This window comes from Phascolarctos cinereus, unplaced genomic scaffold, assembly GCF_003287225.1.
Source record: "Phascolarctos cinereus isolate Bilbo 61053 unplaced genomic scaffold, phaCin_HiC Scaffold_726;HRSCAF=1367, whole genome shotgun sequence".
NCBI lineage: Eukaryota > Metazoa > Chordata > Mammalia > Diprotodontia > Phascolarctidae > Phascolarctos > Phascolarctos cinereus.
The window spans coordinates 180,953,942-180,967,315 of NW_027556098.1; the positions used below are offsets into that span (position 1 = coordinate 180,953,942).

Sequence of the window (13,374 nt, forward strand, 5' to 3'; positions counted from 1 at the left end):
AAAGTGATAGTAACAGACACATTCACCTTAGAAAACAGTAGCATACTCCAGCTATGTGGAAGGGCATGTCTTATCTTGATTTAGCTATCTGAATAATTCCTTCAGACTGAGGACATCTTTCATCTCTTCTAAGTCTATTACGATCTCTTCCTGCTTTTGAGGGGTTTAAAATCTGGTTGTTTAACTGAACACAGCTCTAAGCTTTTTGAGGCTGATGTCATATTATACACAGTCATGCTCTACCATTAACCATCCTTGATCTCACTGTCAAAAGCAAACTATTTGTCTGGATGGTCTATGGCTCTTTCACAAAGTGATCTTTTTTGTCTTGTCATGTGTTTAATAGAGGGAATTATGAAGAAAACTGGCTACTATCAGAGTTCATTAAAAAAAGAATGAAGACAATAGAATCCACCAGTGGAAGGCTCATTCTGCAGAGATGACTGATTTTATGCCATTGTCAACCTACCCAACGGATATTGGAAAGAACTTGGTGTCATAAAATATACTTTCAATTGTGTCCCCCACCACTTATCAAGTAAGTAAATTTGAGGAAATCTTTGAACTTCTTTGAGTCCCAATTTCCTTCTCTGTTAACTGAGGATAATAATAATCATCCTACTTCCATCACAGAGCCATTGTAAAGATTAATTATTGCAATAATAACAACAGCAACAACTAAATAGCACTCTAGAGTTTGCAAAGCACTTTATATTTGATCACTAAAATGGCTTTGTGAGGATATTATCCTTATTTCACAGATGAAGAAAGTGAGGTTGAGAAAGACTGTGTCTAAGATTGTACATCTGGTAAGTGTCTGAAGCACTGTTTGCACCCAGTTCTTTCTTACTCTAAGTCCAGAACACATAATTCCATGCTTCGTCCCAAATGAGATGGCATATGAGAGAGCAATTAGTCCCCTTAAAGCAATACAATCTAGTATGTCAGTCATATGTCAATAGTCTGCTGAAAGCCTCTATTTCAAAGCCAAAAGTGGTTTTATTTGTATATTTATGTGTATCTTTTGACAGGTATATTTCTTCATGCCTATTGATCTTCAGTTTGCATCTCTGATGTCTGTACCCATCCTTTGGTGTCCTATGCCCCAACACTAAGTATTGAATCTTTCATGGAGATGAAGAATCATACAGTGGTAACTGAGTTCATCCTTCTAGGAATCCCCCACACAGAAGGGATGGAGATTGAACTCTTCTTTGTGTTCTTATCTTTCTACTTTTTTACCTTGCTAGGCAACCTAACCATTCTGTTGGCCATACTTTCTTCCTCTCATCTTCACACCCCCATGTATTTCTTCCTGTGCAAGTTGTCTATTTTTGACATATTTTTCCCTTCAGTGAGTTCTCCCAAAATGCTATTCTTCCTTTCTGGGAATAGCCATGCCATATCCTATGGGGGCTGTGTATGCCAACTCTTTTTCTATCATTTCCTTGGCTGCACAGAGTGTTTCCTATACACTTTGATGGCCTATGACCGCTTTGTTGCCATCTGTTACCCTCTTCAGTACACAGTCATCATGAGCCATAAGGTATGTGCCATCTTGGCCACAGGGACCTCATGTTTTGGCTGTATTCAGGCCACCTTCCTAACTGCCCTCACCTTCCAGTTGCCCTACTGTGGACCAAATAAGGTGGAATACTTCTTCTGTGATATCCCAGTGATGCTGAAGCTAGCCTGTGCAGATACCTCAGCCCTGGAGACGGTGGGTTTCATAAGTGTAGGCCTCATGCCTTTCAGCTGCTTCCTTCTCATCCTTACTTCTTACAGCCGCATTGTTTGTTCCATCTTGAGGATACACTCAGTTGAGGGCAGACGTAGAGCCTTCTCCACTTGTAGTGCTCACCTCGTGGCCATCCTTCTATTTTATATGCCTGTTGTCCTCATCTACCTACAGCCTACCCCCAATCCTTGGCTGAATGCCACTGTTCAGATCTTGAATAATTTGGTCACCCCCATGCTGAACCCCTTGATCTATAGTTTGAGGAACAGGGAGGTAAAATCATCCCTAAGGAAGGTGCTACAGCAGATTGGTTTCATTCCTGAGCAATGAAAAACAGACCTAATGGAAACAGAGACAGATTAGCAGAAGCAAACACAGAGATAGAATGATTGATTTCTTTTTTTAGTCATCAATGTGTCCTGAATATTCTCTCCTTTATTTTCTTAACCCCTCTTCAAAAACCCTCTTGGGTATGTCCTCCCAGCGGCCTTTTTTGCACTTGCCTGCAGTGACTATCCCCTTAAGAATAATTACTATCATTGAATTTCAAAGTTTACTAAGAGCTTTGTAAGTGCTACTGGAATTATTGTCCCTATTTCTAAGAAGAGGAAGGTGAAGCTCAGAAAGTTTGAGCAACTTGACCGTGGTCATATAGCTAGCAAAAGTTTAAGACAGGATTTGAACCAAGGTCTGCCTGATTCCAAGTCCATCCTGCTATCAGATATGTACCATTTCTCTTTGATTCTTGGAGAGATGTTAATGACTCACTCTCAAAATTAGCAAAATTAAGCCCCCAGGCAAGTGGTAGGATTTAAATTTTAGTTCAATACACAAACTTGGACATAACCAGGAAAAAACATATCTGGGACCTGAGGCATAGAGAGAAGAGGCATTTCTTTAGCCTTCCACTTATGTTCAAGGGCTTTTCCTTGGACCCATACTCAGAGCCATTCACCTACTGTGAGGTGAACAACAGAGATTGTAAGGAGGATGAAATGATAGTAGTCTAGAGAAATATCTGAGATGGAATGACGTTAGCTCAGCGTGGCAATGTCTACCACTGCCTGACCTGTTGGGAAAAGCCAGTGTGGAGTGCTCACCTCAGACTATTCTTTTATGAAGACTTTAAGAAGTGAATGTGGCGTTGTACTGCTTCTTCCACGAAGACCATCCCAATTACTTTGGAAATGATAGTCTGGTATAGGAGGCTGTTTTCATGGCCCAATTCACCAAAAGTCAGTTTTCTGGGAATCCCTTCAACCACTGTGGAGGTTGTTGTCACAATGAACTCAGGACTCCTTGGGAGGGAGAAAGGGGAATGGGAAGAGGGCATGAGGGAGGCCTGAGGTAGTCCCTATTGCTTCTGTCTGTCCAATTTCAGGAGGCAGTGAAAGCTTCTAGACTTAAGGAATCACAGGGACATATTCTATGGGCTTGTATTTGTGCAAGAAGCTTAAGGGCCTAGGTCAGTTCTCCAGATCTATTCATTATTGGGTTCTCCTCAGTCTTACCTAAATGTCATTTAACAAAAGAGTTGTAGAGAGTGGGGCATGGGAGAGCAGGAGGAAGGTGTGGACAAGAATTAATCTGCCATGATTTGGTTTATCTTATTTTCCAGTGTGAGATGATCTGCATGTGGAGTCAGGATCCTATCCATAAATCCTTGAAACACTGGGAGCCACAGCGAGAGACAAATGCAACACAGGGTCTCAGCACCAACAAGGAGGTTGAATTGGAGGCCTGAGAACAGTTTAAGCCCTAATTGCCCAATGGGGTCTGTCAGTGGCATCTTAGAGATGGGAAGTAACTACAAATTGGGGCTCCTGCCCCAATAAGGAGACAGACATCAGAATAGGCCAGAACCTATAGTAGACAATCAAAGGACTGAGAGAGAAGTCATGTTCTGGGATAGAAAGTTAGGCCTAACACTTCTTAGCTCATCTGGATCAGTAGCAGATGATGTGTGAAAATATTTAGAATAGTGTCTTTGGTGATTCACATCATTAACTCCTATCTCTCTAACAATGTGGGAGAGACAGGATAGAGCAATTCAATTTGTTCATAGTTGATTTGGATCAGATGATGTCTAGAGTCCCTTTCAATGCTAAGAGACAGTTGATAGTATAGTACAGAGAGTGCTGGGTCTGGAGCTAGAAGTCCTGAGTTCAAATCCAGCCTCAGACACATACTAGCTGTGAGACCTTAGTCAAGTCATTTATGTTTACTTCAGTTTCCTCAACTGTAAAATGGGGGATAATAATAACACTTACTTTGTAGGGTTTTTGTGAGGATCAAATAAGATAATATTTGTAAAAGCACTTAGCACAGTGACTGGCACATAGTAGGCACTTAATAAATGTTTATTCCCTTTCCCTTTTCTTCCCCTTTCTTCCAAGACATAGTGCTGTGTGAAGACAGTGGAGATGAATGCAGACCTATAGAGCCAGGTCATTTACTTAAATTAAACTCGGGGGGAGAGACAGGAAAACAAAACAAAACAAACAAACAAAAAGTATTGTCCAAGCTCATTTCCAAGCTAATCAGCCCCACTTCCAATATTCAATATAATTTTCTATTACAAATTGAAATGTGTATAGCTACTAATGGAACTCTTCCTTTTCCAAAACAATGATATGTTTAATGTTCTGAGATTATTTCTTTTTCCTGCTCCTGCCCACTTATCTGCCCTTGAATACATTCCCATACTTCAGTCTATTATAAAGTCCCCTCTTTTTCCACAATTATTTTACAATAGACTTTTTACTCAAAGTGTGGGTTAAGCATGGTTTTCTCTAGAGATATGTTATCAGCTCTTCAGAAGACTGAGGGGACACCCACAATAGACTCTGCCAGAGATAACTGTCCTCATATATTTTTATGAAATCTGATCTCTTTTAATACAATTTCCATTTCAAGTAGCATTCTTTGTTCTTATTCCTAAGCAGAAGTGTTCAAAAGTTAAATGTTCTGTAATCAGCCCGATAAGGGTGATTCCTCTGAAGTGAAGAAACACAAAAAGTGTTTAGGGAAGTCTTGCCTCCACCTTCATGGGTACATTCTCCAATCTTTCCCACAGCTCCCATATATTTTCCTAAGAAATAATAATAACAATAATAGCTGACATATTCATGGGGCTGCTGGATGGCACAGTGGATAGAGTGCCGGGCTTAGAGTCAGGAAGACCTGAGTTCAAATACAGCCTCACATACTGACTAGCTGTGTGACTCTGGGCTTAACCACTTAACCACTGTTTGCCTCAGTTTCTTCATCTGTAAAATGAAGATAATAATAACACCTGCTTCCCCAGGTTGTTACAAAGATCAAATGAGATAGTAATTTTAAAGCATTTAGCATAGTCCCTGGCACATAGTAAGCACTGTATAAATGTTAGCTGCTTTTTTAATGTTCAGAATATGTGGCATAAATATTTCATTTCACAGTTCACATCTCATTTCTCCAAGTTCCAGTGTCAATGGAGACAATAAATATTATTTTCACAATTTTAGAGATGATAAACTGAGACTCTAAGAAGTAAGGCAATGTGATCCACATCTCCAAAGCAGTATGGGATAGAGCTGGAATCCTAACCTAAGATTTCTCTCTATATATAAATTCTCTCATGATGACCACACTGCCACCTCTCAATAATCAGATGAGTTCCTCAACCCTATTATGAATGAGACACTCATATGCCTGACTTTTCTTATTTCCAAATTTCCATTCTTTTCTTATTTCCAAATAAAATTCACAAGCATAAATGTGTTAAAAGACAACAGAATAATCATTAGGAATATGGTAGCAGAGATTATTCTGGCTAAAGAAAGAAAGCCCAATGGAATTTGGCAAGATATGCTTATATACACACATATGTATGCACTTTGATATGCATATAAATGTATGCATGCATATACACACACACACATATAATATATATATATGCACGCACACACATATACACACACATATGAACACATCAGAAAATGTAGACATGACCAACCCACTCACCCCCAATTATCTATTTCCTCTTGGCAAAAATTCCTCTGCTTTGTAGTCTGAGCAGAGCTGTCTTCACCTCCTTGTTCCTCAGTGTATACACTACAGGGTTCAGCATGGGTGTGATCACAGTGAAGAAAATAGCCACAATTACATCCACAGCATCTTTGGTGCCTGGTCTCAGGTAAATAAAAAGACAAGGCAAAAAGAAACAGAGGGCCACAATGCAATGGGAGGCACAGGTCTGGAAGGCTTTGTATCTGCCCTGTGCTGTGCGGATCTTAAGGATAGCACGGACAATGGACATGTAGGAAAGAAAAATCAGGAAGAAACAAGTAAACGTAAGTACCCCAATGTTAAGAAAAATTACTGTCTCATTGTCTGAGGTGTCTGCACAGGCCAATTTGAGAATGGGGGGTGCATCACAAAGGTAATGCTCAATCTGGTTGGGTCCACAATAGGGAAGACGAAAGGTCAGAGTAGTCTGGATAGCAGAGAGAAGGGCACCAGTGAGCCATGTGCCTCCAGCTAGAAGGGCACAGGTTTTCCCACTCATCATGGTAGCATAATGTAGAGGGTGAGTTATAGCCAGGTAGCGGTCAAAGGACATGACTGTATAAAGTAAACACTCAGAGCCCCCCAGAATGTGAAAAAAATAGAGTTGAGCTACACAACTTTGAAAAGAGATGACTCCACCATCTGGAGATAGGAGACCCATGAGAATCTTAGGCACAGTGACAGTGGAGAAACATGTGTCAATGAAGGAGAGGTTGGCCAGGAAGTAGTACATGGGGGTGTGAAGATGATTATCTACCTTGATCACTGTCAAGATGAGGAGGTTTCCCACAAGAGTAAGTGCATAGATCACTAAGAATATTCCAAACAGGGTGGTGTCCAATTCTGGTGGATGTGGAATCCCCATGAGGATGAATGTGGTCACAAAGCTCTGATTCTTCCTTCCATTTAGATTGTAGGTGCTTTACCTAAAGGAGAAGAAGAAAATGTCAGTCAAAAAAGATCCACCACCATGTAAATTACAGAATGTCAGAGCCGGAACTTGCTAGCCTCAGATATAATTTAGTCCAACTCCTTCATTTACAAGTTAGGAAATTGAGACTGAGATTGGTAAAAGGAAGAAGTGAGATGCATTGGAAAGGTACTGGATTTGATATTGAAAGACCCATGCTTAAATCTTTATTTTAATACTTGTTAAGTGTGTCACTTAGCAATACTTGCTAAAGGAGTTAGCTTTTCTGACTCTCAGTTTCTTCCTACATAAAATGAGTTGATTGACCCGTACAGTTTGTTCCAACTCTTAACCATTTGCAGTGTCACATAGTTAAACATAGGTCTTCTGACACCAAATCCATGCACTTTCCATTATTAATAAATCCCTCCCCCAAAAAAACCAAACAAACTCCACAATCGGTACTCATTCCCAGGTTAGTGGTCACAGAGTATTTGTACTACTTGGGGTGAGGGGTGTCTAGGATTAACTTTGTGATATTATCCTTTGGATTTCAGGAGCAACTCCATGAACCATACTTCTTCCCATTACTAATCAGCCAGGAGACTCAATTAGCTCAAGTACAGTTGAGCCTGGGTGTCCTTTCCTACAAATACATATGGCATAATGAAGGGAGAGTTGGTACAAACTTAATATATAATCATTATGAGAAAGAATTTGAAAGAATTCTGATGGAGCTTCCCTTGGGTGTAGCTCTCTTCTGTATGGGAAATTCAGTTGCTATTCAGTGGTCTTCCCCCATTTTGAATCCATAGCTGGCACTTCATGCCACTAAAGGTCACATGATCTGAAGCCGCATCCATCTTTAGATGACTACCTTTCTACCACTTTCTGTCACTAATGAGTCTCTTCACTCCTAATATGGAAAATTTTCCTACTCTGAGCCACTTCCACTCCTGGAACATTGCAGTTGTTGTCTCACAGGCTACCTGGGGCATCTAGACCTTTCAAAATTCACCAAGTTATCCTTAGGTGCTCATTTATCTAATATCAATACATAGAGACAGATGAGGGTATGTGGTCATGGCCACATGGAGCCTGGATGTGAGACAGGACAACTGATTCCACCTAAGTCTCAGGGCCAGCATCACATCTCATGGATAGGAAGGAAAAAAATGAAAGGTTCTGTACATTGCTTTTTCATGATTCCTGAGTTATTAGTTCTTCTGGCTCAGCAGCCAATTGGGGCACTCACTATTAATGCACAATCCAAGGCCCTCAACCATGTATAACTGGAAGTAGACTTGCCCTAAGTTTCCAAGTGGTTTACTGGAGCAAAGCAGGGTATATCTGTGTATGCTCCAAGTACTGGCCCCTTTATGCTTGTTGAATCTATATACAAATAGATCCAAGATGATTTGACTGGACAGGGAATTAGCAGTTGTGAGAGTCAAAAAAGATTTCATTTAGAAAGTAGCACTTTAATTGAGTGTGTATGGAAACTGGGGATTCTATGAAGCAGTGGTCAAAAAAAAGGTGTTAATTGCAGTAATGTAGGACAACTTCTTCCAATGGTTGGAGATGAGAAATGGAGTGCAATGTACCATTATCTATCCCAAGGCAAAATATCTGAAGTGGAAAATATGAAATATGGATGGAAATGTTTATTTGAGCCAAGCTGTGAAGAACTTTAAATGCCAGAGAGAGGTAAGAAAAGACTATTATTTTAGGAAAATCACTTTGGCAGATATGGGAAATATGATTTTGGAACAATTAGAAGATTATTACAATAGTGTAAGGAAAAGGTGAAGAGAATCTGAGTTAGAGCGATTGGTATCTGTATGGACAAAGAAAAGAGAATGAACACAAGGGATGTTATGTTGATAGGAATGACATCCCACTTCCATGAAATAACACATAAATGAATATTGGAGAAAGGATTGTACTTTTATAGATAGCCATGTGCCCTATAGTGAATCAACAAAGTAAGACAAATCTGATCTGCAATATGCTCTATAGGACAGAGTGCCAAAGCAAAGAAACCAAGATCTAGTATTGAACATGCTTCCTAGTGAGATAATATCTTTTAAAGTGCTCCATAGGGTTTACTCTCTACAGATCTCCCTCTAAGAAATGACATCTTTCTCATAGTCTCCTACAAAATACTCTCCTTCATCGTCCTTGTCCTTTTTCTTTTCTAAGATTCTTTTAGGAGAAAATGTTTTCCCTGGGACTAAGTCCTGTTGATGCCATGGCCCCCCACAAAGCTTAGAGAGTAATGATTTCTGGCCATCATTAAGAGAGCAATCAGTTGTCTACACACATACCCATCTTGTCATATCCTAATCCTGGCTCTATTCTGAAACTTATAAGATGTCAAATATCAATGCAGTGGCAATACACACCTCCTCCACCAACAGCTAGGGTGGGGACCCATTAGCTAACATTTCTCTCACTACCACCTCCATCACAGAGTTTAAATTAACCCTGTCATCCTTATCTGAATAAGTCACATTTTATTCTTTCATTTCTTCCTTCCCTTCAATCATGGGCAAGTTATAAAATTAGAGAATCTTAACTGATAGGGATCTCAGAAGCCATCTATTTGAGTATTATAATTATTGCAAGTAAAGTAAGTGGCCACACAGAGAAAGGAACTGACTTATCTGAGGAACTCCAGCAAATTAGTGGCAGAGCCAGAACTAAAACTGGGTCTCCTGATGCCTTATCCCTTACTGTTTCTGTCCAGGACTATTTGCGGGCATGTGTAATACTATAATACCATATTGAATGAAAGGTTTCATTGCAAAATTGATAAAACTCAGGGAGGAAAAATGTCCTTAGGCAAGAGAGAATAATGTTAACACTCTGTTTTTTGAAGAAAAATCAAGGAATCTAGCCAGCCAGACTAGACCCCAAGATAAAATATTACTGTCTGAAAAGGCAGCAGGTGACTAGGAGATTTCTGAGATTAGGGTTGCAAAAATTGTATTTTAAACTCCTGGAGTCTGAGAGACAAAGAAAATGGTTCACTGGGCAGAGTCAGTCATCAGTTTTTCATTGTCATCAGGATTTCTACTGTTAGATTAATGTTTCTACAATGGAAACTTTCTTCAAGAAAGGGGAAGGGGGTGAAACATTGATATTTTATAGGTTATTACATTTTTGTGGTGTTAAGTTTACAGAACCGTTTTGTAGCCTTTATTTCATAGAATTATCATAATTTTCCTGTGAACTATACATTATGGACATTATCATCCCCATTTCACACATAAAGAAACTAAGGCTCAGTGACACTTATGCAGGAATTTGAATCACTAGGACTAACACTCAAGTCTTTTGACCTTTATTTCAATGACCATTTCATTTTGCCTTGCTGTAATTCCAAATAATAAATAGGAAGGAAAATAGGATAAAGAACTCACAGAACCCCAAATCTGAAAGTCTGAGATGAAACAATCATATCTATTAATTTGCCAAAATTTCTGTGCTTTTCTTATGATGATAGGGCATACCCATTCTTGGTATTCCTAAATTAATCATTGAGGATCCCTTCAACTTCATACTTAGAGTGCAGATATTTGCTCCAAATTATGATTTTATTTATTTACTTATTTTTGGTAGTAAAGTAGCTTCCTGATCTATGAAACTTGGCCTTCTGTGAAAAGTGGGCTATAAGCGAAAGGATGCAGAGAAAATTAGCAACTATGTAAGGTGTGCAGAACTTAATAAAAAAGATATGAAGAGAAGACTCACCCTACTGTCTGTGACTCTTCCTGGTGGTCAAAATTATCTATGTTTTTTTCCCCATTCTTCATTAGTCATCAGCTGGTTAGAGATAATTGTTCACAAGATACAATTCAAAGAGTTTAGACAGTGTTTATTCCAGAGTGAGAAAGGATGGTTAATATGTATGCAAGGACAGAATAACTGGTATAACAAAAAGAAGTGAGTGAAAGAGAGCTTAAATTGGAAAAAGGGGCCTCCAGGGATGAGGTTACTCTCAGTGTCCCAGAGCTTCCTCACTTAGATGAAAAAGAAGAGTAAACAACTGAGATTTTGTTCTTAAGGGCACATATGGGAGTACTCTATATTTGCTTCTTCATCTTTCCATACTCATATGGACTGATGCAGGGAGAAAAGCCATGTCTTTATTTGCTATTTTTTATGGCTTGACATTGTAATGTGCAATGAGAACTTATGTATACTGTTTTGTTTATTTTAAAGTACTTTCTCCATGAATTTAAAGATTGTTCCCACCCCACTGTGTGTTCTTCTCTGGGGAGCCTTGAGGATCTTTCTGGAGACTCATTCTTTACTTTCTGAAAGGTTGTTCCCAACTTACTTGCAAACACTTATATTTGAGGTCCTTCCTGATAAGAAACTCTCTAGCTTCTCTATGGAACATGGAAGAGCATTACCTAGGCAGGTTCCTAGACAAGAAAAGATAATAAAACTCTGGCAATCCAATACTGAATTTTTCTTTATTTTAATACTACTATTTTACATCTTTTTTTTTCTAGTTCATTAGTTCTGTTTTTGTACAATAGAGAAGTTTAAATAAAACAGAACTTAAGCACGACAATAGCGTATCATTCCCTCAAAATGGTTGAACAAAGTGGCATAAAATATAGACTTTGACTAGTAGAAGATGCAAAATTGAATTTGTAAAAGTTTACCAATTAATAATAGAAATCAAGATTACATGTTTGCTCTAGCAAATTAATATTACAAAAACAAGGAATCCCAGCATTTCAGAGCCATAAGGGACCTTACAATCCATTTAATACAGTCTGCATTGAAACAAGAGCCTCACAAACTATTTAAATGATCTTTGCTTGAAGAACTTTGGGGAGGGTGAGGTAGGGAACATAACCTTCCTAGTCACCAATTCCACTTTGAAATGATTCCAGTTATCAGATGCTGTCTGATCAGGGCCATAGACAATAAGCATATAACCTTCCTAGTCCTATTTGTTGTGTGCCTGTATTAATGCAGCCCAAGAGTATATTAGCTTTCTCAGCTGTGATTTCATGCTGATGTTACTGTAAGGTCCAATAAACCCCCAGATCTTTTTCAAATGAATCACTTTCTAGCCACACCTCCCTATCCTATAGAATATCAAGAGCTACCAAGCCCTATGCCATCTTTACTACATCTATGAGAATAACCTGTGCATGAATTAAAGGCTTCTTTGAGAAATATTTGAAAAGGAATCATGAAGGGTTTCACCAACAGTATCTGTCAGGAGATCAAATCTTTCATGACACACAATTACCTGAATGGTTTAGGAGACATGAGATCCCTCTGTGTTTATTGTTTGTTGACTAGGGAAAAGCATGCCATTAAATTTTTGTTTTGTGAACTGAATATGATTTAAGTTATTTGTTGTGAACTGGATATGACTGAAGTTCTTCCAATGCTCAAGGTTTGGAATTAAAAAGAAATAAGATGCTTGTAGACTACATGACAGCTAATGAAGTCCAGACAATTGACAAGAATTTAATAAGAACTTAATATGTGCCAGAGAGTGTGGGAACCAGTGGAGACACAAAGAAAGGCAAAAAAAAAAATAGTCCCAGTAGTCAAGGCACTTTCATTCTAATGGGGAGAGACTATGTAAATAACTAGATATTTACAGGAAAGAAAAAAATGTATACACATGGGTGTATATGTATGTATATATGCACACATATACAAATGCATATATGTATACATATAAATGTATGTGTATCTCTGTGTATATATCTCTGTATATATGTACATATATGTATATATACTTTCTCCATGTATACATATGAACATGTACATATGTATCTATATACACATACGTATGAGTATATAGATGATCCTGTATATTCACATGTGCATGTGTGTGTGTAGAGAAAGAAGGAGGGAGGAAGGGAGGTAAGGAGGAAGAGAGAAAGAAGGAGAGAGGGGGGAGAGAGAGAGAGAGAAAGAAAGAGTTTCACACACACATATATGTGTATATACATATGTATAGGTATATATGCATGGGAGAAGTAGACAGAGCTGGAAAGAGACAGATAGAGAAAAAGAGAGAAATAGAAAGAAAAAGTAGGTAGAACACTTTCTGAGAGGTGAGACATTGGCAGCTGAGGGGATTGGGAAAAGACTCTTCTAGATGAAATTTGAACTTAGTCTTGAAAGCCAGGGAAATTAAAAGGAGAACAGCCACTATAGTGGCATGGAGATGGGAGGTGAAGTATCATGTTTGAGGGATTGTAATTAGCTTGATATAGCTGTATCAGAGAGTGTAGAGAGGAAGAAAGTAGATCAAAATTGAATATTTAAGAAAGGGTCAGTTTAGGAAGAACTCAATGCCAAACTAAGGAATTTATATTATAATAGACAGTCACTGGAACTTATTGAACAGAGCGCTAACTTGGTCAGTTCAATATTTTAGATCAATCACTTTGGAGACTTCTAGGTAATGTGATTAATAATATAGAGGACTAACGTTTTCTTAGATTTTCATAAACTCTCAAACCTCTCCAAACTGTATTCTATCCAAGTGATAAGGTTATTTTATCTGTCTCCACAGTCTGTGGCACCAAGAACTCAAATAAGGAAAAACTCCAATGAACTAATAACATAGAAAAATCCTTACCTCTTAGTGTGCTCACTCACTCCCCTCCCCCACCACCCATGATAC

The 13,374-nt window shown here is 38.6% G+C and overlaps 2 protein-coding genes across 2 annotated transcripts; one reads left to right on the forward strand and one right to left on the reverse strand.

The window, feature by feature from the left end:
- The first annotated feature begins 1,129 nt into the window (after nt 1-1,129).
- Nucleotides 1,130-2,068, forward strand: LOC110207074 (olfactory receptor 10D1B-like). Its single transcript, XM_020984690.1, has one exon. It carries the CDS (start codon nt 1,130-1,132, stop codon nt 2,066-2,068), a length of 939 nt encoding a protein of 312 aa, XP_020840349.1.
- A 3,685-nt stretch (nt 2,069-5,753) lies between these two features.
- Nucleotides 5,754-9,463, reverse strand: LOC110207123 (olfactory receptor 10G9-like). Its single transcript, XM_078146154.1, has 2 exons — nt 9,435-9,463; nt 5,754-6,708 (listed from the first exon to the last, which is right to left on the reverse strand). Exons 1-2 carry the CDS (start codon nt 9,461-9,463, stop codon nt 5,754-5,756), a joined length of 984 nt encoding a protein of 327 aa, XP_078002280.1.
- Between the last annotated feature and the right edge of the window lie 3,911 nt (nt 9,464-13,374).